This window comes from Sapajus apella, unplaced genomic scaffold, assembly GCF_009761245.1.
Source record: "Sapajus apella isolate SASKATOON/1434 unplaced genomic scaffold, GSC_monkey_1.0 scaffold43, whole genome shotgun sequence".
NCBI classification, from domain to species: Eukaryota; Metazoa; Chordata; class Mammalia; order Primates; family Cebidae; genus Sapajus; species Sapajus apella.
The window spans coordinates 14,660,601-14,685,903 of record NW_022436983.1 but is presented as its reverse complement, the minus strand read 5'-3'; the positions used below and the strand labels follow the sequence as shown (position 1 = coordinate 14,685,903).

The 25,303-nt window shown below is 54.0% G+C and overlaps 1 protein-coding gene across 9 annotated transcripts in view; it reads right to left on the bottom strand.

Moving 5' to 3' along the window:
- Window positions 1-12,443: 12,443 nt before the first annotated feature.
- ALPL (alkaline phosphatase, biomineralization associated) overlaps window positions 12,444-25,303 on the bottom strand; it is a 72,154-nt gene continuing 59,294 nt past the window's right edge. For 8 of the 9 annotated variants that reach the window (XM_032300689.1, XM_032300685.1, XM_032300687.1 and 5 more), the window contains 6 exons: window positions 22,197-22,340; window positions 20,207-20,276; window positions 17,234-17,368; window positions 14,796-14,987; window positions 14,154-14,273; window positions 12,444-13,471 (listed from right to left, as the gene is read on the bottom strand). In XM_032300689.1, coding sequence (XP_032156580.1) covers window positions 13,206-13,471; window positions 14,154-14,273; window positions 14,796-14,987; window positions 17,234-17,368; window positions 20,207-20,276; window positions 22,197-22,340 — 927 coding nt within the window. In that variant the 3' untranslated portion in view covers window positions 12,444-13,205. The remainder of the gene's footprint in view (window positions 13,472-14,153; window positions 14,274-14,795; window positions 14,988-17,233; window positions 17,369-20,206; window positions 20,277-22,196; window positions 22,341-25,303) is intronic. The other variant, XM_032300692.1, reaches the window with a different exon arrangement.

Genomic DNA, 25,303 nt, shown 5'->3' with positions numbered 1-25,303 from the left:
TTTTTTTTTTTTTAAAGCCAGTCAAATTCTTAAACAGCCTTTGTATTCATTCCGTCTTTCATTCACTTACTAATAGGCTCACTTACTCACTCATCCTCGCCATTCACTGAGATGACCCCCCAGCGCCCCTCGAACTGCATCCCCTGCTCCAGATCTGGCAGCTTGTCCAATCCCAGCAGGAACGTACCACCGGCTCCTGGCGTGATGCTGGGCAAGTCACTGACCCTTCAGAGCCTCGGTTTTCCCACCCCTAATGGGGCTAGGCCTCGCAGCTCCCCGGCAGGGTTCCTGCGAGAATGCATGAGATGATGCCTGCCTCCAGGGAGCGCTTCCAAAGGGAGCCAGGGCTGCTGCGGGCATCTTTACTTTATTAATCATTTCAAGGCCCCCATGGGTTGGGCAGGGAGTAGCCGCCTGGCTCCAGGTCCAGGTTGCACTGAGGCCATTCTGGGAAGCGCCCGCTTCCTCTCGCGGTGTCAATCATCTCAGTCCCCGGCCCTCCTTTTCAAGGGGCGTCAGTGTCTCGGCTTCTAGATGCAGCACGAAATCCTCCAGAGAAAAGCGAGGGGTGGGGATGGAGCCTCACACCCCGCCCCCTCTTCACCTGCTGTGTGAATTCCAGGCCTTGGTTTCCCCAGTCACACAGCTGGGGGCTGGGCTGGGCATCCTGCCAGACCCCGGAAGGAAGGGGCCTCTCCGTGTGTCATCCCGTTAGAAACGGTTTAGCTCCGACCGAGCCTATAATCACATCTTCCCGGGGAGGAACTAACACGGCGTTTCTTTAAATTGGGCTCTAATTGCGGCTTTTAGTGGAGTCACATGTGCCCCATGCCCCCACCGGTCTGAATCAGGGCGGCTGTCCCGGCCTGCCCTGCCAGGTCCGGGAATCCCCCAGGATTGCTGTGGCTCCCACTGAGCCAGCGGTGGAGGAGGCCGGGGCTGCTGTTTCTCAGGGGCCTGCCTGTGCTGGGCACTTCCGCCCGGGGGACTCCGTGTCATTTCACCACTGCTCCGGGGATCAGCCTCTACTGGGACCTGCCTCCGTTCTATTTGCCCAGAAGTGGGAGCCAGGCCTGGAGAGTGGGGTGTTGGCCGGCGAGGCCAGAGGCAGCACCCCTCCTTGGGGGTGTGGTGGGGGAGCCTGCGGTTTCCCTGTTTGTTCTGGAGATCCCAGCCGCTTCCCAAGGAGACAGCTGGCGGTTCCCAGGCCACAGCCCCTCAGGCGGGGCCAGACCACGGCTGGCCAGCCTGGGAGCACTGCCCGCCAGCCACCCGGGCTCCACCAGGCCCTGGCGCTGGGTGGTCTGGGCAGGGGCCAGGGGGGTCTTGGTCCTGGCCACAGGGCAGGAATCATGACCAGAGCCAGGCGTGGGGCTGCCCTGCCAGGGACATAGAGGGGTCCTAAAGGCCAGGGCAGGGCTGGACCAGGGGCAGAGGCAGGCGTGGGCAAACAAGGCCTTGGGGGAGACCCAGGAGGGAAGACTCTAGGCCCCAGTTCCATCTGTGGGCCTCAAGAGAGATACTCACCCCTTCAGGAATGTCCCAGTTGGAAGGTTTCAACCCAGCCATTGAGTTGGCTCAGACGGGAGTCCACCTTAGAGGCGGGCAGAAGAGTCAGAGCTGGCAGACAGAAGACCTAGACCCCAGCCCTGCCTTCCTTCAGACCTCAGTTTCCCCATCTGTACAATGGGCAGGGGACAGGACTTGGTGCTTGACATGGGCTCTTCCAGCTGACCAGGCTGTGGATGGGAGGCAAGCAGCCCAGGCTGGGAGGATCTCAGTCACTCTCAAATTCCCTCTCAGGGACTTGTCTTATTATTTATTATTTATTTTTGAGACAGCGTCTCGCTCTGTCGCTGAGGCCAGCGCGCAATGGCACGATCATAGCTCAGAGCTACAGCCTTCAACTCCTGGGCTCAAACAATCTTCCCATCTCACTACCACACCTGGGACTATAGGCATGCATCACCACACCCAGCCGATTTCTCATTTTTAACTTTTTGTAGAAACGGGACGTCACTTTGTTGCTGAGGCTGGTCTCGAACTCCTGGGCCCAAGTGATCCTCTTGCCTCAGCCTCCCGAGGTTCCGGGATTACAGGCATGAGCCACCGCATCTGGCCTGACCAATAGGATTTTGATTAGGGTCGCATTCACTTTATTTATTCTGTTTTTGTTTTCCTCAGGGGCTTCTCCCCCAGCCCCACCTGTGAGTCCTGCAGCACCCCCTGTACCTTAGACGAAGCCTCTGTGTTCCCAGCTGTCCCAGGTGAACGCCCGCTGCAGTGGAAAGAGCCCCTATGGGTTTTAGAGTCAACAGACCCCAGTTCAAGTCCTGACCACTGGCTCTCTGTGACCTTGGGCACGTCACTTGCTCTCTGCAGCCCATAACTGTAAATACCATCCTGACCCTTGACTTTCTATTTCCTCCCTCGAACTCCAGACTCCTCCTCCTACCTACCCAGCTTCTCCATTCCAAGATCCAATGGGCACCTCCACCCCAATATGATCCAAGCCCACCTCTCTATTTCCTCCCCACATCTCGTTCCCCATATCCGTAAACGGCACCTCCAGCAACCCAGATGCCCAGCCCCGATTCCCTCCCCTCCTGACCTGCAGTCTGCCAGGGAGCAGGGCGCTCTGCTGGCTCTCCCTCCCAACGCGTCTGGGATCCAGCTCCTTCCCACCGCCACCACACTTAGCCTGGTCCAAGCCACCACCACCTCCAACCCAGACACAGAAGGCTCCAGGCTGCGCTCTGGCATCAGCTCCCGGAGCTCCCGGGCCTCCTCTGCTCCACAACCGCTTGAGTGATCAAAGCACAAGCCGGTCACTTGTCTCCCCTGCTTCTAACCCTCCAGCACCTTCCCCTCTGGGACCAGAAGAGAATGCCAGCTCCTTTCATGCTCCCCCCATTATGCAACCTCTGTCCCATTCACTGACTCCATTTCTCTGGGTTGCAGCCACATCACCTTATTTCTGTCCCTCATTTCTGCCCCAGATTGCACTTGATCTTGTGCCTGCCTGGAGCAATCGTTCCTCCTGGTCTTTGCAAGACATTGTCCGAGCAAATGTCACTTCCCCAGACAGGCCTTCCCTGGCCACCAGCTGGAGCGGTGCCCCAGTCACTCTCTGGCTCTTGGTTTTCCTATCTGTAAAATGGGGCTGGCACTGGTGTTGTTAAGAGGGTGGGAAGAGACTCGGGGTTGGAGGCTGAAGTGCCAGAGTGAGACAGGCACTGGGTACCTGCGAGTCCCTCCTCACCGGCCGGACCCAGGGTCAGAAGGCCGTGAGAACCCTTTGCTGGAGATGGAAGCTGGACTCCTCTGGCCATTTTACTGTGCAGCAGCAACTTGGTGTCTGACCCTTGCTGAGCCGCCTTCCTCCCTGGACTGTAGAAGCCCATTCCAGGCTGAGCTTTGTCTGGGAAACTGTGGAAAGAGGCCTGTGCCCCAGAAGACTCTGCAACAGCCGAGGGCTCTGAGCACAAAGAGCCCATCTGGCACCAAAACTCTCCCTGAGGCCGGGTGTCCTGATGGTACCTGTCACATCCTGAGAGGAGGCAGCTGCTTCTCAGGCCTTGGCCCCGGGCACTAGCAGGCAAAGAGGGCCAATGATCACGTCTCAAAGCCCTCCAGACCCTGCCCAAGGCCACTCCTCTCACCCGGACCTAGCTCACTGCCCCTTCACTGCCCTTTTTCCCCAAGCAGGTAATCTGAGTGGGCTGGAGGCGGATGACAGGCCCACAGGCAGTGTGGTCAAGCCTGGGCTGACTTGAGGACCCAGAAGCTCTGGAGCTGCCCCCTGCCATGGGTAGATGGAGGCTGCTGAGCACTCCTCACAGGTCAAGGGCACAGCCATGGGTGCCCCGTTTACAGGCCAGGAGGACAGGATTCCCAGCCACTGACCTCCCACCTCCCACCGACACCCCCACCACCTCAAACCCTGCAGTTAGATTCCTAAGTCCTCCTCCTCGTTACTCCTCCCCATCCACAGCCACCGAGCCCTCTCTGCACCCTGCCCGCTCCCACCACAGCATGTGGGAGGCCGCGGCTTCAAGATCAAGGAGTCCGCAGATGAGGGTGCTGGACTTCAGCCAGTGGGTGGCAGTGACCAGCCAGGCCCCGACCCTAGGAGCAGAAAATCTGCATGTGGTGACACCCCTAGGCTCTGGGCCTTCCTCTCCCCCTGCAGTCCCAGCGCAGGAAACTTAGACTTTAGGAGGAGAACGTGACTCGGGAGCAGCTGGCAACTGGGTGAGCTTGGCCTGATGTCCAGCCCTGCCTGACGCCAGAGCATGCAACAGGGTGATTAAAATCCTGTACTCTGGAGCCACATTGCGTGGCTAGAGTCCCGGCTCCAGCCCTTGTTAGGGTGTGACTTCCAATAAGTTAAGTCATTTCTGCTTCTGTTTCTTCATCTGTAAAATGGGGATAATCACAGTCCCTGCCCTCCAGGGTGGTTGGGGGGAGGATGAATTCATGTGTGCTGTGAGCCACGTAGGAACAGCGCCTAGTCGGCGCAAAACACTGTGACAATGTCCACTATTGTGCCCGCGGCTATGTTCCCACCACCTAAGTGAGTCTAAGCCTCGGTTCCAGCGGGCAGGAGGGAGAGGCAACACTGGAGGACCGGTTCCAGCCCGTCTCCTGCTTGGCGGGGGGGCCACGTGTGCCCACCCCGTCTCAAGGGTCACGCAGACTGCTGAGAAGCCAGAAAAGAGCCTGGCGCTGTGATTAAGGCAGAGTCCCGGCGAGGCTCAGAGGAAGCCACACAGGAACTCGGGAGCCCAAATCCTCTTCTGAGAACTTAATCCCCACCCCCCTTCTCCCAAGATGAGCTGGGGCTGGATCCCGGTGGGAGGTCTTCGGTTCAGCCACCGGGTTAATTACAAATGCTGCTGTCTCACATCACCCCCCATGGTCACTTCTGGGCTTCTGGGGGGTTCAGGGAGCCTACAGTTCTGTGGCTCATGGGGCTGAGGTTGTTTTCCTTGGAGAGATTAGAGCCCCAGAGACAAGGAGAAGAACATGAGGTGGGAGCCAAGGAGACCCGGGTTCAACGTGCAGCTGCCACCTACAAGCCATGGGCCCCGGAGCAGGTCACTATGTCCCGCCAAGCCTCTACTTTCCCATCTGTAAAATGGAGGGTGAACACTTCAGAGGACAGGGGGATATGGAACATGTACCCTCAAGGTGACAACTTCACTACCAGGTCTCAGCACTCAGTGGGGTATGTGGCACACAGTAGGCACCTTCCTGCCTCCTGCTCTGCATCCCAGAGTGTCTGGTTTGCTGACAATCCTTCATTTCACTTGCTGGGCTGGCTTCCTTCTTGATAAACAGAAGCTGGGATTCACAGGGCCACACGTGGGGCTTGTCCCTCCCCTCTCCAGTTTCCACATCTCCAGTTTCTCCTGCCTGGTCTATTACAGCAGTCTCTGGGCAGGTCTCCCAGCCTCCAGTTTCTCTACTTGAAGCGCCCTCGGAACTGATAGCCAGGATGATCTATTTATTTATTTTTTATTTATTTATTTGAGACAGAATCTCCCTCTGTCACCCAGGCTGGAGTGCAGTGTCATGATCTCAGCTCACTGCAACCTCTGCCTCCTGGGTTCAAGCGATTCTCCTGCCTCAGCCTCCCATACCTGGCTAATTTTTGTATAGAGATGTAGTTTCACCATGTTGGCCAGGCTGGTCTCGAACTCCTGACCTCAGGTGATCTATCCACCTGTCTCAGCCTTCCAAAGTGCTGGGTTTACAGGCATGAGCCACCGTGCCCAGGCCAGGATGATCTTTCAAAAACAATGCTCACTCCCTAGCTCCAGAGCCTGCCATGTCTCCCCAGCATTTTCATGGTCAACCCCCAGCTTCTCCAAATGGCGTTTGAGGCCCTTCTGTGCTTCTCTCCCCACAGTGTTTCCCTCTGAATTCTCCTCAGTATCCTCGTGCCCTGAGTCCTTTTCCCCTCGTTAAGTCTCAGCTCACTCACTGCCCTCTGTGCCCTGTGCACCTGCTCCCACCGTGTTCCCTTCCTGTCCCCACAGCTCCTGGCTTCCCCACACACTGGGTGGTCTCTGTAGGCCTCGGTTTTGAGATGTGAACTTGAGGACAGCCTTGGACTTGTCTACTGTCTGTTCCCTGGGCAAGACTGTGGCATGGGGCATGGTACTCAGTAAGGCAGGGGCCGCAGGCTTTCTCCACCACGACCAGACAGGTACTGACACACATCCGAAGGCCCAGTGTCAGAATACAGGGCATGCTGGGGGCCATGGCACCCAGAAGAGCGTGCTCCTGACAGGCTTGTCGCTCAGCTCAAACTGACCGTTGCCCTGCAGACATGTGGGGTCCGCTGCTAGCTGGATCTCCCTTTTTTTTTTTTTAAAAAAAAGCCAGAAACCCAGATCTTATGGAGAATTTCCCAATTTCTTTTCTTTTTTTTTTTTTTTGTGACAGAGTTACACTCTGTCACCGAGGCTGGAGTACAGTGGCGCAATCTTGGCTTGCTGCAACCTCTGCCTCCTGGGCTTAAGCGATCCTCCCACCTCAGCCTCCTGAGTAGCTGAGACTACAGGCTTGCATCACCAGGCCCAGCTAATTGTTTATTTTTGAGCAGAGACAGGGTCTCACTATATTGCCCAGGCTGGTCTCCAACTCCTAGGTTCAAGCGATCCACCCCCCTGGGCCTCCCAAAGTGCTGGGATTACAGCTGTGAGCCACTGTACCTGGGCCCCAGTGTTTGAAAGCACAATGCCGTACTCAGTGATGACAGGGGAGTGGGTGGGTTGGAGGATGTCTCCAGCCTGGGCCGAGTTGACCACCCCAGCCTCTCACACCTCTTCCTGCAGAGCAGAGGTGTTCAACTAATGTGGGGGTGATTTTGCCAGCAGGATGAGAGCCTGCCAGGTTGGTGTTCGGGGGAACGGCTGCCCAAGTGAAGACTGCATTTCCTAGCCTTCCTTACATCCGGGAGGGCTCACAGGACCCGTTCTTGCCAATGCACTCGGGATGTCACTTCCAGGATGAAGTGGTTAAAAAGCAGGCATTGACCCTGTAATCCTTGCACTTTGGGAGGCCAAGGCAGGTGGATCACAAGGTCAGGAGATCGAGACCATCCTGGTCAACATGGTGAAACCCATCTCTACTAAAAATACAAAAAATAAGCTGGGAGTGGTGGCAGGCACCTGTAATCCCTGCTACTCTGGAGGCGGAGGCAGGGAATCGCTTGAACCTGGGAGGCGGAGGTTGCAGTGAGTTGAGACTGTGCCACTGCACTCCAGCCTAGGTGACAGAGTGAGACTGCATCTCAAAAAAAAAAAAAAAAAAAAGAGCAGGTGTGATTCCCACCATCAAGGTGCTAGTCAGATGGGAAGGACATCCAGAACTTACAGGGGGTGGCAGAGCCACCCCTGGAAAGAGCCTGGGTCCCAGCCACCAGGGCAGGGGCACTACCTGATATTGGGGGTAGAACTACATCCTCGGGTGTCAAGTTACAGAGCTTTCTGAATTTACCTTTAACAGAAGGCAGAGTTATCGCAGTGAGTACAAGAGGGTGTGTCAGCTTCTTTGTTCTTCCTCCTGGAGAAGGCATCTGAGGGCAGCGGAAACCCCTGTGCTGGGGGTCTGGACTGTCATTCTTAGAGTCTGGGTCCATGGCCACGGGCCATAGTCATGAATGGAACTCAGACCTATGCCTGAACCCCTGGCTCCCATTAGGACTCAGAGCCCACAACAGTTAAAATATAAGGTGACGAGTGACCCGGGGCCCAGTCTGAGTGAGGGAGGCTTGAAGAGCCCCTGGGGCCTTGGGTGCCTGAGCATCTCAATGTCTGCTTCTCAAAGGACACATCATCTCACAGCCAGTGTGTGGGCAGGAAGAGTTCCTGGCTCCTAATGGGGTCCCAAGTCCTCACTACATGCTAGGCACCACTAGGCACAGGGTGTCAGAGAAGTTGAAACCCTTGACCAAGTCCATAGAACTGAGAAAATAATGGAGCAGAGATGTGGACCCGCATCTATCTGACCCACAGCCCGTGCGCTCTCCCCCAGCGGTGTATCCCAAAGTTCAACAGAAGCTGTTGGTTTGTGTCCTTCGAGCAACTGATGCTCCAGCACCAGGCCTGGGGGCTTTCTCTCAGCCCTTCTTGGGGAAGGTCAGAAGTGCCAGTGTTAACTTCCCCAGAAGCAGCCCTCGGCCAATGAGAGATGAGAGTTGAAGAATGAATACCCCAGCTCCCTCGCCCTTGGGTGAAATGTCTCTGAAGTGTCACTCCTACACTGTCTCCCAGAGAGGTCCTTCGTGGGATTGAGTCCTGGCTAACCTCAGTGGTAACCTGTTTAAAAACACACCTTTCTCAACGTGCTTGCCTTTCCTCTCTTGCTTCCTCATTCCCCGATTGGTGCTGCTTTCTGGGTTCTTCTTCTTTTTTTTTTTTTTTTTGAGACGGAGTTTTGCTCTTGTTACCCAGGCTGGAGTTCAATGGCGTGATCTCGGCTCACCGCAACCTCCGCCTCCCGGGTTCAAGCAATTCTTCTGTCTCAGCCTCCCGAGTAGCTGGGACTACAGGCATGCGCTCCCATGCCCAGCTAATTTTTGTATTTTTAAGAGAGACAGGGCTTCACCATGTTGACCAGGATGGTCTCGATCTCTTGACCTCGTGATCCACCTGCCTCGGCCTCCCAAAGTGCTGGGGTTATAGGTGTGAGCCACTGCGCCCGGCCCCCGGGTTCTTCTTATAAACAAACTACTTGTGCTGATTCCTGTCTCAGATTCTGCTCATGGAAACCCAACACAAGATAACAAAGTATAGTTTGCCAGACAACCCGCAGGGGGAAAACATTCACAATCTATACATCCAACGAAGGGCTAACATACAGAATCTGCAAGGAGCTCAATCAAATTAGCAATAAAAAACCAATCTCGTCAAAAAGTAGGCTAAGGACATGAATTGATAATTCTCAAAAGAAGATGTACAAATGGCCAACAGACATGAAAAAAATGCTCAACATCACTAATGATCAGGGAAATGCAAATCAAAACCACAATGTTATACCACCTCATTCCTGCAAGAATGACCATAATAAAAAAAAAACAGAAGTTGGCATGGATGTGGTGAAAAGAGAACACGTCTACACCGCTGGTGGGAATGTAAATTAGTACAGCCACTGTGGAAAACAACGTGGGAGATTCCTGAAAGAACTAAAAGTAGAACTACCATGTGATCCAGCAATCCCACTACTGGGTATCTACCCAGAGGAAAAGAAGTCATTATGCAAAAAAGATACTTGCACACGCGTGTTTATAGCAGCACAATTCACAATTGCAAAAATATGGAACCAGCCCAAATCATCTCCATCAATCAACAAGTGGATATATAAACTGTGGCATATACATATATATATATATACACACACACACACACACATATACATATGTGTGTATATATATACATATATATGTATATATATGCCACAGTTTATATATGTATATATAAATATGTATATATATTTATATACATATATATACAAGTATATATATTTATATATACATATTTTAATATATATGTACATATATAAATATGTATATATATTTATATACAAAAATATATATATTTATATATATGTATATATATAAACTCAGGAATAAAAACTCAGGAAGATGAGAAACTGTATGTCAGAAATGGACTTCCTTCAGGATTGAAAATACAAACTAAGCCGATTTGTCTCTGAACTTCCTAGCAGTCCTGACAAAAACGGGAAGCACAGCCAAGCTGACTCTGGGATAAAAGATGAAAAAGTACAGGCCAGGCACCATGGTCCTGCAGTTTCATCTTCTATCCCAAAAGTGTACATATGTATACATATATATATATGTACTCAGCCATAAAAAGGAGTGAATTAAGTGCATTTGCAGCAATGGGATTGGGGACTATTATTCTAAATGAAGTAACTCAGGAATGGAAAATCAAACATCGTATGTTCTCACTCATAAGTGGGAGCTAAGCTACGAGGATGCAGAGGCATAAGAATGGCACAGTGGACTTTGGGGACTCAGGGGGAAAGGGTGGAAGGGGATGAGGGATAAAAGGTTACAAACTGGATTCAGTAATACCGCCCAGGGGACGGATGCACCCAAATCTCACAAATCACCACTAAAGAACTTACTAAGGTAACCAAATACCACGTATTCCCCCAAAACCTATGGAAATAAAAACAAAACAAAGTATGGTTTGCACACCCCGGAGACATGTAAACTGACTTCAAGTGATACTGGGAACACTGAAAAACCAACTGCTTCGACGTGAATTTAAAGGAGTGTTTGGGAAATAATAGTATGAATATGGCAACAATGGTGAAGATGATATGAAAATAACGCCTGGAAAACACTGCCTTGTACAGTTCAAGATGAGGTCTCCTCTTGGTCCTGGCCAGAGTGTATGCATATAGTTTATTTTTCTGTGTATTACTATTTTTTGAGACAGGGTCTCACTCTGTTGCCCAGGCCGGAGTGTAGTGGCACGATCTCGACTTTTTGTGACCCCTGCCTCCCAGGCTCAAGCAATCCTCCCCCCAGCCCCTGAAGTAGCTGGGACTATAGGTGCCTGCCACCAAGCCCCCACCCACCCCCCCAGTTATTGTATTTTTTATAAAGATGGGTTTCGCCATATCGCCCAGGCTGGTCTCAAAGCCTTGGACTCAAGGGATCCTCCAGCCTCAGCCTGCCAGTGTTGGGATTATAGCCACCACTTCTGGCAGTTTATTTTCTTTTTAAATAGAGACAAGATTTCACTCCTTCACTATGATCATGGAGTGCAGTGGCATGATCATAGCTCACTGCAGCCTCTGACTCCTGGGCTCTAGTGATCTTCCCCCTACAGCCTCCCAAGAAGCTAGGACTACAGGCCTGTTGTCACCATGCCTGGCTAATTTTTTTATTTTTTGTAGAGACAGGGTCTTGCTATGTTGCCCAGCTTGGTCTTGAACTTCTGCCCTCAAGCGATCCTCCCACTTTAGCCTTTCAAACTGCTGGGATTACAGGTACGCACTATTGTGCCTGGCCTGCAGTTTCATCTTTTATCCCAGAGTCAGCTTGGCTGTGCTTCCCTTTTTTGTCAGGACTGCTAGGAAGCTCAGAGGCAAATCTGCTTAGTTTGCATTTTCAATCCTGAAGGAAGTCCACTTCTGACCTACGGTTTCTCATCTTCCTGAGTTTCCATTTAACTGGTGTATGTCATGAGTCATTAGCATTGTCAGCCTCAGGACCTGGCTGTAGGCAGGTTTGAAGTGTGTTATAACCAAATAAAGGATGGTCTAAGTACAGGAGCTTTGGAATAAAACACCTGGATTCGAATCCTGGCTCCACTACCTGGGGCCTTTGGGCAACCACCTCACTTCCCGAGCCCTCAGGGTCCTCATCGATACATTCGGATGATGGGGACTTATTTCCTCATGAGGATTAAATGCAATGAATCCACATAAAGCATCAAGCACAGACTCCGCCTGTCGTAAATGATCAGGGTTAATCATGATTGTTATCCTTATTAAAGGAATTTTCATTTCAGTGAAGCAAAAGGAGCAAACCTTGGACAAGTGTGTATGCCCACAGTGTCAGATGGAGCCCTGAGTCTACTATCGAGGTATGAATATCAGAAATGGAAAGGTCAGTTACTAAGCTAGGCGGACGCTCTGTGAGGGCAAGAAGCATGTCTGTCTTGTTCACCGCTAAATTCTGAAGGCCTAATACTGTGCCTAGCTTATATATATGTAAGCTATATAGTCAACAAATATTGCTTATTTGTTGAATGATTGAAATGGGCCAAGGTATGTAGTGCTGTTTGTGGGTGTCATGCAGCCAGGCTGCCACTGGGCCCCTGAAGTCCTCCCTGCTGTGGGTTTCTGGGCACACAGGCACTCCTCTTTAATCCTTTGTTTTTTTGAGACACAGTCTAGCTTCCTCACCCAGGCTGGAGTAGAGTGGCGTGATCTTGGCTCACTGCAACCTCTGCCTCTCGAATTCAAGCCATTCTCCTGCCTCAGCCTCCGGAGTATCTGGGACTAGAGGTGCACGTGCCACCACGCCTGGCTCATTTTTGTATTTTTAGTAGAGACAGGGCTTCACCATGCTGGCCAGGCTGATCTTGAACTGCTGACCTCAAATGATCCGCCTGTCTCGGCCTCCCAAAGTGCTGGGATTACAGGCGTGAGCCACTGCGCCCGACCTCCTTAATCCTCATAGCAACCCAGAAGTGGGTTGTCTCCCATTTCACAGATAAGAAAACTGCACAAAGCAATGTGTCCAAAGTGGCAAGGTAGGGAGTGTGAAGCCCCCAGGACAGAGGCCCTTGCCCCCTGCCCAACCCACCTGTGCCCTGGGCCCTGAGGCCAGTTCTTCCCAGAGAAATAAGCTCCTTACAGTCTTTTTCTCACTGACCACAAAGACTCAGCTCTGTCCTCAGAAATATTTGGAAAGTTTTATTTAAATGTTTTGTGTTTCCTTTCAACCACCACCAAAAAGAGAAAAAAAAATTTTTTTTTGCTGTTCCAAACAGGAGAGTCGCTTCAGAGAGGAGCTGGCATGTGTGTTCAGAGCCCAGGTCTGTGAGCCCTGCCAGACTGCTCTTCCCAGCCTGGGCCACCCCGGGTAGGACGGCCACCCAGGCACCAGCTTCCTGGGACCCCAGTGGCCTTGGAGTGAGTGCGTGAGCAAGGCCTTGTCCTGAGAAGAAAGACCTCATCTTCCCTGAAGGAGGGCTGGGCCTGGGGACAGGGACAGGAGCATGGTAGGGCCCATGTAGTTCCAGAGGGAAGGAGATGAGTGGGAGGGTCAGATCCGGAATGTTCCATGGAGGCTTCAGGGCCTCTGGGTCTGGAGAAATATGTTTGCTAGAAAAATAAGATGCTTTGAGAATTTCTGTAGTCTGTGCTCTCTGTCTGCCTAAGAGAAATCTACCCTGTTGGCCAAAGGGCAGCAGGGAGGGAGCAAAGGCTGGGGGCCAGAAGTGGGTCTGATCCTGGGGAGGATTCCAGAGGGGAGTGAGGTGGGCAGGCGGCAGGCTTTGGTTTCCTGGGTCCCCTTTCTGGCAGTTGCAGAGGCCAAGGAGGCCCCCACCTCCGTGCCCCTTGAGGCGCTGGCTGCCGGGCAGTGGGCAGCACTGGGAGTGGGAAGTTGACATCCGTGATGGGCTCGCGGGTGCCCGGGCCCTGGGCCCTCAGAACAGGACGCTCAGGGGAAAGAGGGCCAGTGGGAGCAGCAGGGGCCCTGCAGCGAGGCTGCCTGCCGAGCTGGCAGGGGCACAGTGGTCGAGGTTGGCCCCGATGCAGGCCGCGTACGCCATCACGTGCGGGATGTAGTTCTGCTCGTGGACGCCGTGCAGCAGGTGCGCCATGGGGCCCTTGGAGAAGACCGCCACGTCCTCTCCGCCGTGGGTCTCGTGGCGCAGGGGCACAGCAGACTGTGCCTGGTAGTTGTTGTGAGCTGTGGGCCAGGAGAAACGCTTGCTGAGAGCCTGCCGGGGTCCTGGCGCTGCGCACGCAGCTTCTCCATCTCCCAGGCTGGCTTGAATTCTCCCATTTCATAGAAGAGGGAAGGGAGGCTCAATGTGGGGAAGTCATTTTGCCTAAGGCCACAGGATTTAAACAGAGCCTGTTCTGACACAGGGGTCTGCAGAGAACGTTCACCTCGTTTGAGCTGCTGGGATTAGGGAGAGTTGAGAGGGAGACCCTCTTACCATTGGCTGTGTCTTTAGATCCCCTGGAGCCACTGGGAGTATCAAGAACAAATGATTGATATGGGATGGGATGAACTAACTGCAAAGACTTATATACTGGAATATTATAGAGCCAACAAAAAGGAGGGTAAAATATTGAGCACCTACATGTGCCAGGTACAATACTAAGCTCATCAGACCCATTTGGTCCTTCAGATAACCTTAGAAGGTAGAACCGTCTTAGAGAGGAAACTGAAGCTGAGAAAGGTGAAGTCCCATGCCCAAAGTCACAGAGCTGCTAAATTGTAGGTGATTCAAACTGAGGTTGTTCTGACTCAAGTCCCAGCCATCTGAGACCCCTGACCTTGACCACAAGCTGACACCCTCTTCCCAAACCCAACCCCAAGGGGTGCCCTGTCTCCTCCCAGCCCTGGGTCCCGGAGGTCTCACCATAGTCCACCATGGAGACATTCTCTCGTTCACCGCCCACCACCTTGTAGCCAGGCCCATTGCCATACAGGATGGCAGTGAAGGGCTTCTTGTCTGTGTCGCTCAGCATGGGGGCCAGACCTGCACAGGGACAGGGTGTTCAGGGGTCATGTTGGAGCACCAGGAATACAGTCCCTAGCCCCCAGATTGGGCTGCTTGGTGGCTTGGCGACCCCTGGGATCTTCTTTGAAGGTCCCTGCAATGCCTCCATCAAGCCACCAAGCCACCTTCTAAACCTTATTACTTGCAACTAACCATCCCCGATTCTCATAGTACCCATGTCCCTCCCATCCATCTGTCCCTCCATCCAGCCATCATCCAGCCAGCCACCCTCCCTCCCATTCATCTATCCACGCTCTCGCCCAGGCATGGCCAATGTGCTCATCCATCCACCCACCTGCCTGTCCACCTGACCACAACTCAGCTCACTCCCCTGCCTCACCCTGTATTTTCTCTCCATCCCCAGTAACGCTTCCTCCCCACCCAGCTGCCATCGAGTCCCCACCAGGCTCTGGGCTTGCTGGCTCTCCCACCCATTCCCGCTCCCAGGTGGGCAGACGGGAGACCCCTCAGGAGTATCCACCCCAAAGAAGGCCCACCTACCAAAGATAGAGTTGCCACGGGGGGTGTATCCACCAAAGGTGAAGACGTGGGAGTGGTCCGCGGTGACCACAGTCAGAGTGTCTTCTGAGGAGGTCATGATGCCCGCCTGCCCGATGGCTTGATCCATCTCCACTGCCTCGTGCAGGGCCTGCTTGGCTTTGCCTTCATGGTGCCCGTGGTCGATCCTGCCTCCTTGGGACACAGAGCAAAGGCCTTGGGTGAAGGAGAGGGGGAGGAAGACCTGCTCCCCAGCCCCATGACACTGCTGCTGGATTAACCTTTGCTAGCGAGGGAAGGACAGGAACCTTTGCCGGGCACCACTCTGTGACAGCACCACAGCCGAGGCATCTCACGCAGCCATTCAACCTGACAGAGGCCAGAGAGGGACAGCCCCAGGGCCAAAGGCACACATGTGGGGGCTGCAAAGCCCAGATGTGGAATGAGATCCACCAGGCCGGAAAGCTGTGCTCCTCCCACCCCTCCCAGCACTGCCTTTCTAGCTGCTTGAAGGCGGCACTGAAGCCTTCGGGAGGTAGGGAAGGGGCACGCTGCAATCTCTACAATGTGCCAGGCTCGACACGCCCATGTCTCTTCTCCCCTGAACAACAGTTCTTGGCAGAGAGGAATATGATAAGCCCTGTTTACAGATGGAGCAACTGAGGCCTAGGGTGAGGAAGCCCACTGTGGGATTTTCTGGGATGTCAATTTCAGACTCATCCTAACCCCATTTTTTCATCTCCACCTCGAATCATCCCCTCTAAAAAGAAAGCATGGGCCGGGCACGGTGGCTCACACCTGAAATCCCAGCACTTTGGGAGGCCAAGGCGGGTGGATCTCCTGAGGTCGGGAGTTTAAGACCAGCCTGACCAACATGAAGAAACCCCATCTCTACTAAAAATACAAAATTAGCTGGGCATGGTGGTGCATGCCTATAATCCCAGCTACTCGGGAGGCTAAGGCAGGAGAATCGCTTGAACCCAGGAGGCGGAGGTTGGTTAGCTGAGATGGTGACATTGCACTCCAGCCTGAGTAACAAGAGCGAAACTCCATCTCAAAAAAAAAAAAAAAAAAAAAAAAAGCATGGAGCTCCCAGAGGTGAGAGGTGGCAAAGTCCTCAGTGTCTTGGCAGTGCCTGTGGCAGGTTCCATAAAGCCCTGCTGAAGCCTAAACCCCACCACCTCCGCCCCACCTCCCACCCCCGGGGGAGTGCAGCCAGGCCCTGGCTGGAGACTTGGCCCAGCGGCCAAGGGCTGTGTGACCTTAAAGGAATATCTCCCTTGCTAATGGGAGGGCATTGCCTGGGTGGACACTCCCAGCTCAGAGGGTCCTGGGCGCCAGGCAGCCCTCTGTTCCCACCAGCCTGAGCCTACGGCGGGCCTGGCCGGCTGGCAGGGCAGATCCTCCCTTTGTTGTGGCTCTGGGAGCAGCCGGCCTGGCCAGCCCATCCTGGCCTTGCTCACAAAGGGAACCGCTCCCAGGGGAGCCCATGCTTGCCACCGCTGGTTTCTGGCTGGCTCCTCGGCGTCAGAGGCCTGTTCGGGGCCAGGCCGAGACCGCTGTGCTCGACTGGGAACCCCGGAGTTTGGCAAGAAAGCAGCCAAGCTGTGCTGGCGGACACTGGCCTCTGGGAGGCGGAGGGGCTGAGTGTGTGTGTGCGGTGAGTGTATGTGCAAACATGTTCACGTGTATGCACGTGTGTATACATGTGGAGCTCAGCAGGGCAACCCAAGGAACCGCTGTGGGCAAAGGCTGTTAGCATTGGAAGATTCTGGAATCTCTATCATTTTGTTACACTTCCTATTGTTCCTGCCTTAGCTATTGTGTAGCCATAATAAGGCTAATAATAGAAACACAGGGTTTATTCTTTACTGGGTCCCATTCCAAGTACTTTCTGTCTATGAACACAATGGAGGCGAATCACCCTTTAGGAGAGAGAGAGACTATTTTTGGCTTCACGTAACAGAAGCGCACAGGTAAAGGTCACAGCGCCAGCAGATGGCAGCGCCAGGCCAAAACTCAGGTCTGTTTGCTGGGCCACTGGCCAGTGCTGGGAGAGCCTGGGAATGTCAGCACACGGCGTGGGAAAGCTGGGGCATGCAGATTTGCCTTTCAGGGCAGTGAGGCTGAGGAGCTACTTGTCCCTCCAGGGCCAGGTCTCCAAGAAAGACTACCAGAGGGAAGAAGCCCGCCTCCTCTCCCAGGAAGCCTTACTAGACTAGTGAGCCCGACTTACATCTATCTTCATGCCCAAAGGAGAGCAGCTTGCTGGGCTGGGAGTGTCCACAGCAGCCCCAGTCTCCTTCCACAACCCATTCTCCCAAAGGGATCTCTCCCTTCACCCCAAAACCAGTCAGTTCCCTTTAAGAGAGGGACTTCTCCATCGCGACACCAGGGCTGTGCTTCCGGCAGCCCCCTCTCAGCAGACCTGGAACCCCTACCTTCCACCAGCAAGAAGAAGCCTCTGGGGTTCTTCTGCAGGATCTGGATGGCCACTGTAACCATCTCAGAGAGCGATGGGTCCGTCACGTTGTTCCTGTTCAGCTCGTACTGCATGTCCCCTGGCTCGAAGAGACCTGAGGAGGACGTGGATGCTGAGAGGCGGGACCCTGCTAGGAGCACCCCAAGGAACCTGGGGTGTCTCAGGGAACGCAGGCTCCCCACAGCCAACTTGGGGGTAGTGTATGGTGGCCGGGAGGATCTTTATCTGGGTGGCTCTTGTGGGCCCAGAATTAGGCCCCAATTTCTTTCTTTTTTCTTTTGAGACAGTCTCACTCTGTTAACAAGGCTGGCGTGCAGTGGTGCAATCTCAGCTCACTGCAACCTCCACCTCCCGGGTTCAAGTGATTCTCCTGCCTCAGCCTCCTGGGTAGCTGGGATTACAGACATGCACCACCACACCTGGTTAATTTTTTTGTATTTTAAGTAGAGATGGGGGTTTCACCATGTTGACCAGGCTGGTTTTGAACTCCTGACCTCGTGATCCATTCTGACTCAGCCTCCCAAAGTGCTGGGATTACAGGCATGAGCCACTGCGCCCAGCCCCAATTCCTTTCATCTTCACTGCCGCCAGTATGGTGCGGAGGGATTGCCATGCCCATTTTACAGATGAGGAGCACTGAGGCCCAGAGGTGTTCCATAGCTAGCTATTGTCAGCTGAGAAGTGGCAGACCTGGGGTTCAAACCCATCAGTCAGACTGCCTCCAGCCTGCAGAGCCCAGGACACAGTACTATGGCCCTAAGGCAGAAGACCATAGCCTGGACTTGATGGTACAGCTTGGGTGTATGTGCATTTACATGTTGGGTTTGCAGGGCACAGAGGTCTGTGCAGCGAAACAGCAAAAGGCTTGGAATCACCGTCCCTCCTGCTCAGTGGGCTCGGTTTTCTCTCTTGTGACATAAGGAGAATGATCCATTCCTTGCCCATGGCACAAAGTACCATGTGTCCTATGCTGGTGCTTCTGGTTCTGGTGTCCTTCCAGGACACGCTGCCATTCTGTGAGTGTGTACACAGCCAAACGATCTCTCCAATGCACGCAGCGTTCACTTTGTGTCACATGCTGTTCTAAGCACTTTGGAAGCAGGCAAGAGCTAGCTTCCAAGATGGTGCCCTATAACCCCTGCCTCCTGGAATTCACGTGCTCGTGTGGTCTCCTCCCACACTAGCCTTTGTATACAATAGAATGCTATTGAAATGACAGTGTGTGATTTCCAAGGACAGGGCATAAAATGTTGTAGCTTCTGTTTATGTATTCTGGGATCTCTGTGGGAAGCCAGACACCATGTTATGAGGGCACTCAAGCTGCTCTACAGAGAGCAGTGTGCCAAGGAACTGAGACCTCCTGCCAGCAGCCAAGACCAACTTGCCAGACATGTGAGTGAAGCATCCTGGAAGCACCAGCCCCAGCCGAGCCTTCAGATGACTGCAACCTCATGGGAGACCCAGCTACACTGTCCCAAGATTCCTGACCCAAAGAAATTGAGTGAGGCAATAAACGTTTACTCTTGTTTTAAACTTTTGACAGAGTCTTGCTCTGTTGCCCAAGCTGGAGCGCAATGGCAGGATCATAGCTCACTGCAGCCTCAAACTCCTGGGCTCAAGCAAGCCTCCCACCTCCCCTTCCTGAGTGGCTGGCACCACCACACCTGGTGTGTGTGTGTGTGTAAGATAGGGTCTTTTCTGTCACCCAGGCTGGAGTGCAGTGGCACAATCACACCTCACTGCAGCCTTGACCTCCTGGGCTCAAGTGGATCCTCCTACCTCAGCCTCCTGAGTAGGGGCTAAAGATGTGTGCCACCACAACTGGCCAGTTTTTAAAATTTTTTTGTAGAGATGAGGTCTCGCTACATTGCCCAGGCTGATCTCAAACTCCTGGGCTCAAGTGATCCACTGGCCTCAGCCTCCCAAAGTGCTAAGATTATAGGTGTGAGCCATTGCACCTGGCCTAAGTTTTGAGATAATTTGTTATGCAGCAACAGATAACTTACACAACACAAGTTCATGTCATGCTCATGACAACACAGAAGTTGTCTCCAGCCCTGCCATTATCTTCCATTTATAGGAGAATCATTATCCCTACTTTATAGAAGAGGAAACTGAGGCAGAGAGAGGAGAAATCACTTGCCCAAGGTCACACAGCTTAGAGGTGGTAGAGCTGGATTTGAACCCAGCACTCTGGTTCTAAGATCTATGAGCAAAACCAGCACGATACATGGGTACAAGCACAGCCTGTGTGGTACTGGGTGTGTGCCTTGTGACCCAGGCAAGCAAGAGGCTGTGTGCATGTGTCTGGGGGATCTGCCAGGGGCACAGCTCTGAGCCCATAACCTCCAATGACACACCCAGGACTTGGAGCCATGTTCCCTGGGAAATGTCTGCAGGAGATTTTGCCACCACTTGCTCAGCACAACAGGAAGCTGGAAGAGGCTCAGGGCCTCATCCCACCAGACCTGAAGCTGCCCCTGGGCTCTCACCACCTGCTCCCCATTTCCTGGGGAGGAGGGCAATCATCAGGACAGACAGAGACAACTTGGCTGGCTTCTGCCCTGGCCACACACGCAGTAGAGCTGACTCCAGGTCCCAGGCGCCACAGCCCAGGAGCTGTTAAGTCCCAGTTCCCAGCCAGGGTTTGAATTTGCCTGGGCCGTCAGCTGTGCTGCATGCTGTGGGCCACTCTCCTCTCTGAGCTTCAGTTTCTTCTTGTGCCCAGTGGGGCTAATACCCCTGCACAGCCAACAGATTTCAGGCCTAATTCCAGGAACCAGAACTCCCTTCCTTGCCCCTCCCAGGTGCTGGAGCCCAAGGCCACAGGCCCCTAAGTGGGTATCAGGCTGGGGCCTTGTCTTCGGGTGCTAGCCACATGCACCCACCAGGCTCCAAGCCACGCATCCTCCACTCCACCCCCTCCACTTACCCAATAGGTAGTCCACATTGTAGAGGTCAAGGGCCAGGAGTTCTGTGCGGTTCCAGACGAAGTGGGAGTGCTAGGAGGAAGGGGTGTGTCAGCACGTGCTGGGGGCTAGGGAGAGTCGGAGGACTGACCCCAGCAGCTCTGGGTCCAGGGAATTTGCTCGTTTCCTTCCCTCACTTAAAAATCCCTCCCTGAGGACCCACCATCCCTGACCTCAAGAAGTGACGGATCAATAGCCCATTATAATGTATAATTCAAGAGGATGAGAATTCTGATAGAGCCCAGGGAGGCCATGAGCCCAGACACAGGACCAGGGAGGGCTTCCTCGTGAAGGTGAGGCTCTAATGGGGCCCTGGAGGGCATGTGGGAATTGAACAGCCTGGGGTCAAGAAGGAGAGATCACAGGACAAGAGGCAGGCACAGGTCTCCAGGGGCCTTGAGTGCTGACAGGCATGGGCTGTGTTTTCTGGAGGCCATGGAGGGCCAGGGAAGAAGCAAAGCCCCAACTCTGCCTTGGGGACCCCATCTAGGAGGGGAGATAAAGGTAGGGCTGTTTCCCAAGGGAATAAAATCCATGGAAAGAAGCCAGCCAGACTGGGCCTGGAGAGGGTCCTGTGTGGGCCTGGACCAGAGGTCCCAGCACTGCCGATGATCCGCTGTGTGCCCTTAGGTGACCCCCTGCCTTCACTTGGCAATGATAGTGGGATCAGCGGCTCCTGGGCTGTTGTGGGGAGGAGGGCTTCCTGGAGGTGGCTCCCATGTTCTGTCCCTCCAAGGCCGTTCCTGTTACTCCCGCTTTACAGATGAGGGCACTGAGGCACACTGACCATGTAGCTACTCAGTGGTAAAGGTGAAACTGACTCTAGACCCACTCTTAAGGCACCATTTTCTAGGGATGCGTAGTCTACATGGGACCTAACCGATACCGAGTGTGGCCAGGCTTGGGGCCATGGTGTAGAAGTTCTCTCCCCATCTTAGGGGTCCAGACCAAACTCCTGGGTGAGCACCCTGCCTGGGCAAGAACGATGAAGCTCTGGCCCTGTGTACCACATAGAGAAACTGAGGCTGGTGTCTCTCTGGCTTGAGCTGGGAGGGGGCTCTGGTCCAGACTGAGCTGACTCAGAAGGGATGGAAAGGGTTCAAAGCCACTCAGTCCCACACCCCCACAGACCCCATGGGGCCCTTCCCTGGTCCATGCCCCCATCTCATTCTTGGCCCAGTCTCATCCCACGAGGCCTCCCCAGGGGCCAGTCCTGGAACTTGCAGAAACCCAACCCCAGAGTGACATCAAAGTGGCTGCCAGGCCACTCCCCACTGTCTTTAGCCCTGACCACAGTCATTTCCAGACCCCAGCTGCCCCAGGCCCGCAGGCCAGCAGCTCGGATTTAAAGGGCCAGAGGCCACTCCAAGAAGCCGGAGCTTAGAGTCCTTCCAGAGCTCCAGCCTCCCTTCCCCAATCCATTCCATACCCCAGCCAAGGGGGGACTCATTGTGGAGGGCGCCCCCCTCCCTCCATGGCTCACACACCGGGGCCAACCAAGGCCTCCCCCCCATGCCCTCCCCTGATCCATGCAGCGCTGCCTTTTCCCTCATCCTCCTCCTTGCCCAGGGCTTCGTGCCCCTCCTTGTGGTCTGTTGCCCCATGCAGGCACACAGCATTCCATGTTTCCTTATCAGCCTCTGTGCCTCATGCATGCCCTGCCAGGGGCCTACACACAGTAGGTCCTTAGGGTGACTGAATGTCCGCGCAGTTTATTCCCTGGCCCAGCTTCCTCCTCACTGTCCTCCTCTCTCTGGTCCCCCCTCCAAGGGAAGGAAATGATCAGTTACTGACTATGTACCGCTTACATATCTCTTAGGCCATTTGAGCCCATGGAGGAAGAATTCTGATGCCCCTTCTACAGAGGACAACAGAGCTTCGGGGGGGGGTCACACAGCCTCTCCCCGTCACAGGCCACCTCTGCAGACACATGGCCCCGGCACAGACAGATACCTTGTGTCTCGGTTTGAAGCTCTTCCAGATGTCGACGAGGTCCAGGCCGTCCAGCCGCGTGCCCCTGGCCTTCTCATCAGTCTCGTACTCCACATCGGTTTTATTCTTGGGGTACATGTATTTCCGACCACCTCCCATAATAACCTAAAGGAGACAGGAGCCATCACTTCTGCAGGGTTCCAAGATGCCCAGAAACCTCAGTGACCTCAGCCTGGAACCTGGATTCCTGGAGTCCCTGGGAAAGTGGACACTTTCTCAGCCTGGTGAGCCATGGTTCAGTCCTCTCTGGGCCCTACTTGTCCGGTGTGGGGAGATGAAATCATGAATCTCTCGGGGTTGTGGTTTGGCACTTCCAGATGAGGTATCAGAGGAGCTGATAACTTACCTTACTTGGCTTCCCGGAATCCATGTAACTCCCACTTGAATAAGAATCACACCGTGTACAGAGCATTCACTGTATGTCAGGCACTAAGCTCTTAAAATACATTCTTACTCCGCCAGGTGCAATGGCTCATGCCTGTAATCCCAGCACTTTGGGAGGCCAAGGTGGGTGGATCACAAGGTCAGGGGTTTAAGACCAGCCTGTCCAACCTGGTGAAACCCTGTCTCTACTAAAAATACAAAAATTAGCCAGGTGTGGTAGCACGTGCCTGTAATCCCAGCTACTTGGGAGTCTGAGGCAGGAGAATTGCTTGAACCCAGGAGGCGGAGGTTGCAGTGAGCCAAGACTGTGCCATTGCACTCTAGCCTGGGCAACAGAGCAAGAATCCATTTAAAAAAGAAAAAAAGATACATTCTTACTCAACTTCATACCAAGGCTGCAACTAACTCTGGTCACCTGTTTTTCAACTAAAAAACTGGGCACAGAAATAATGGGTTTTTTCCCCCAGAGGCCATACAGCCAGGAAGTGGCAGAGTCAGGATTCAAACCCAGGGCTTCTCCAGCTATGGCACTAGGGCCCTGCCGTATCCATGCAGCTGAGGGTAGGGACTCCCAGAGCCTCCTCTCCCATGGTGAGAGGCTGCATGCATGCAGGGAGAGGCTCCAGCCAGGGAGGTCTTCGGGGCAGCCCAGCTGGGAGCCAGCCCACCGCAGCCTGGGCAAACAGCGGGGCCGGGCCTCACGGCTGTGTGGTCACCACCAGGCTAATTTTACCCACCGGCTGCTGTGTGCGGGCAGACGGACGCGGGACTGTTTGTTTTCCTTGGGAGTCCATGTTTGAAGTCCTGACTATTTTTAAAATAGGGCCAAGAGCATAACAGCAGCCGCCCGAGGTGACCACCACACTAGTGTTCTTTTGTCACCGCGGGCGCCAGCCCCGGCCACTGCCCCTGGCTGACACCTTGGGAGCGCAGAGCCTGGCTGACGCTGGCCCCAGATCCACCATTCCAGGCCTGCACCTCATAGGTCCCCCGCTCTATCCTCCACTCCATCGCCCACCTTAGAATCTCGGTTTTGCAGGGTGCATAGGGAGCCAGGAAGACAGCACAGCAGGTGAGGTAGAAAGGCACCCCAGGACCAGCCTGGGTCATGGGGCCCTGGAAAGGCCATGGGCTTTGAAGTCAGACTTGGGTTTGAACCCTGACTCTATCGCCTACTGACCAAGGGCCTGCCACCTAAACTCTGTGAGCCCAGTTTCCCTATCTATAAAATGCATCTGGCTGGGCACAGTGGCTCATGCCTGTAATCCCAGCACTTTGAGAGACTGAGGTGGGAGGATCACTCGAAGCCAGGAGTTTGAGACCAGCCCAGACAACATGGTAAGACCCTGTCTCTACACATAAAATTTGTTTCAAAAATGAGCCGGGCGTGGTGGTGCAGGCTTGTGCTCCTAGCTATTCAAGGGACCGAGCCAGGAGGAGCCCTTGAGTCCAGGAGGTTGAAACTACGGTGAGCCGTGATCACACCGCGGAACTGCCACCCGGGCAACAGAGCAAGACCCTGTCTCACAAATAAAACAAAATAAAATCCAACTAACATCCATCCACAGAACTATTACAGGAGGAAAGGCAGGGGAGTCCCCAGCGCCCAGGGGGTGGCTGCCACTGGAAGGCACTCCTACTGCCAGAAGGAGTAGGGAGACGAGAACTTCAGAGACGCAAAGTCCTTGCTCCCTGCAGCACCCGGGAGCTCAGGGGGCAGGGCGGGCTGGGAGGGAAAGAAGAACGGGACCCCAGGTCATGGGTCCCTTGCCCCTCCCCCCAGTTCCCACAGAACCTGACCTCTTGGCATCTTCCAAGTGGAAGACGAAGCCCCCAATCTTCCTGGAGGGAGCCTCATCGTTTCCAGCCCGGCAGGGACTTTACACGGGCTCATTAAACTCCCAAATAACAGACTTGCTGTTTGGCTTTGGGGTTTGGGTTTGTGTCTTTCTTTCTTTCTTTTTTTTTTTTTCTAAGCAACAGTATTTATTTTCAGGGTGGACATCAGGATTTTTGTTTCATGTACAGTCTGGGGACTGAGGGGCTTTTGGGCGGGGTGGTGATAGAGAGGCAGGTGGGGCTGGGAGAGAAAGGAAGAGGAGGAAAGAAAGGGTTCTCACACAGGTCCTCCCTCCCCACTCACTCCCTGGCTTGTGCCCCCTGACATGGCCCCTGTGGCCCCCCTCCTCACCTCCTGCCCCCCCAGCCTGAAACATCTTCCCTCCCCTCAGTTTTCCTTCAAGCTCCTGTCCCCTGCTCAGGCTGTCCCTGACAAACCCCTCTGAGAATCAGCCCTATGTAATTATACCCTGTGTCTGTACAACAAATGTTCTCACCTCCATGACCTCATCACGGCCTCCCACGGCCCTGGGAGCAGGCAACTGTGGTTCTCTGTTCCTGTTGCATAGGTCGGGAAACCGAGGCACAGGGAGGGGAAGGGACTTGCCCCAGGCCACGTGTCTGGTGAAGGCAAGCCAGGATGGGTGGCTTGGCCTCAGATCTCTGCTCACTGAAAGGGGTCGACAGCACCGTGTGTCCTAAAAGGGGGTGCTTAATCTACCACGCTGGGAAAAGGGCAGACATGGGTCTCTGCTATAGAGGGGCCAAGCGACCCCCAGACATTTGTGGGTGCAGTGCATGGAGGGCTGAAGGCAGGTGAGTGAGTCTGGTGGTGGGGAGAAAGA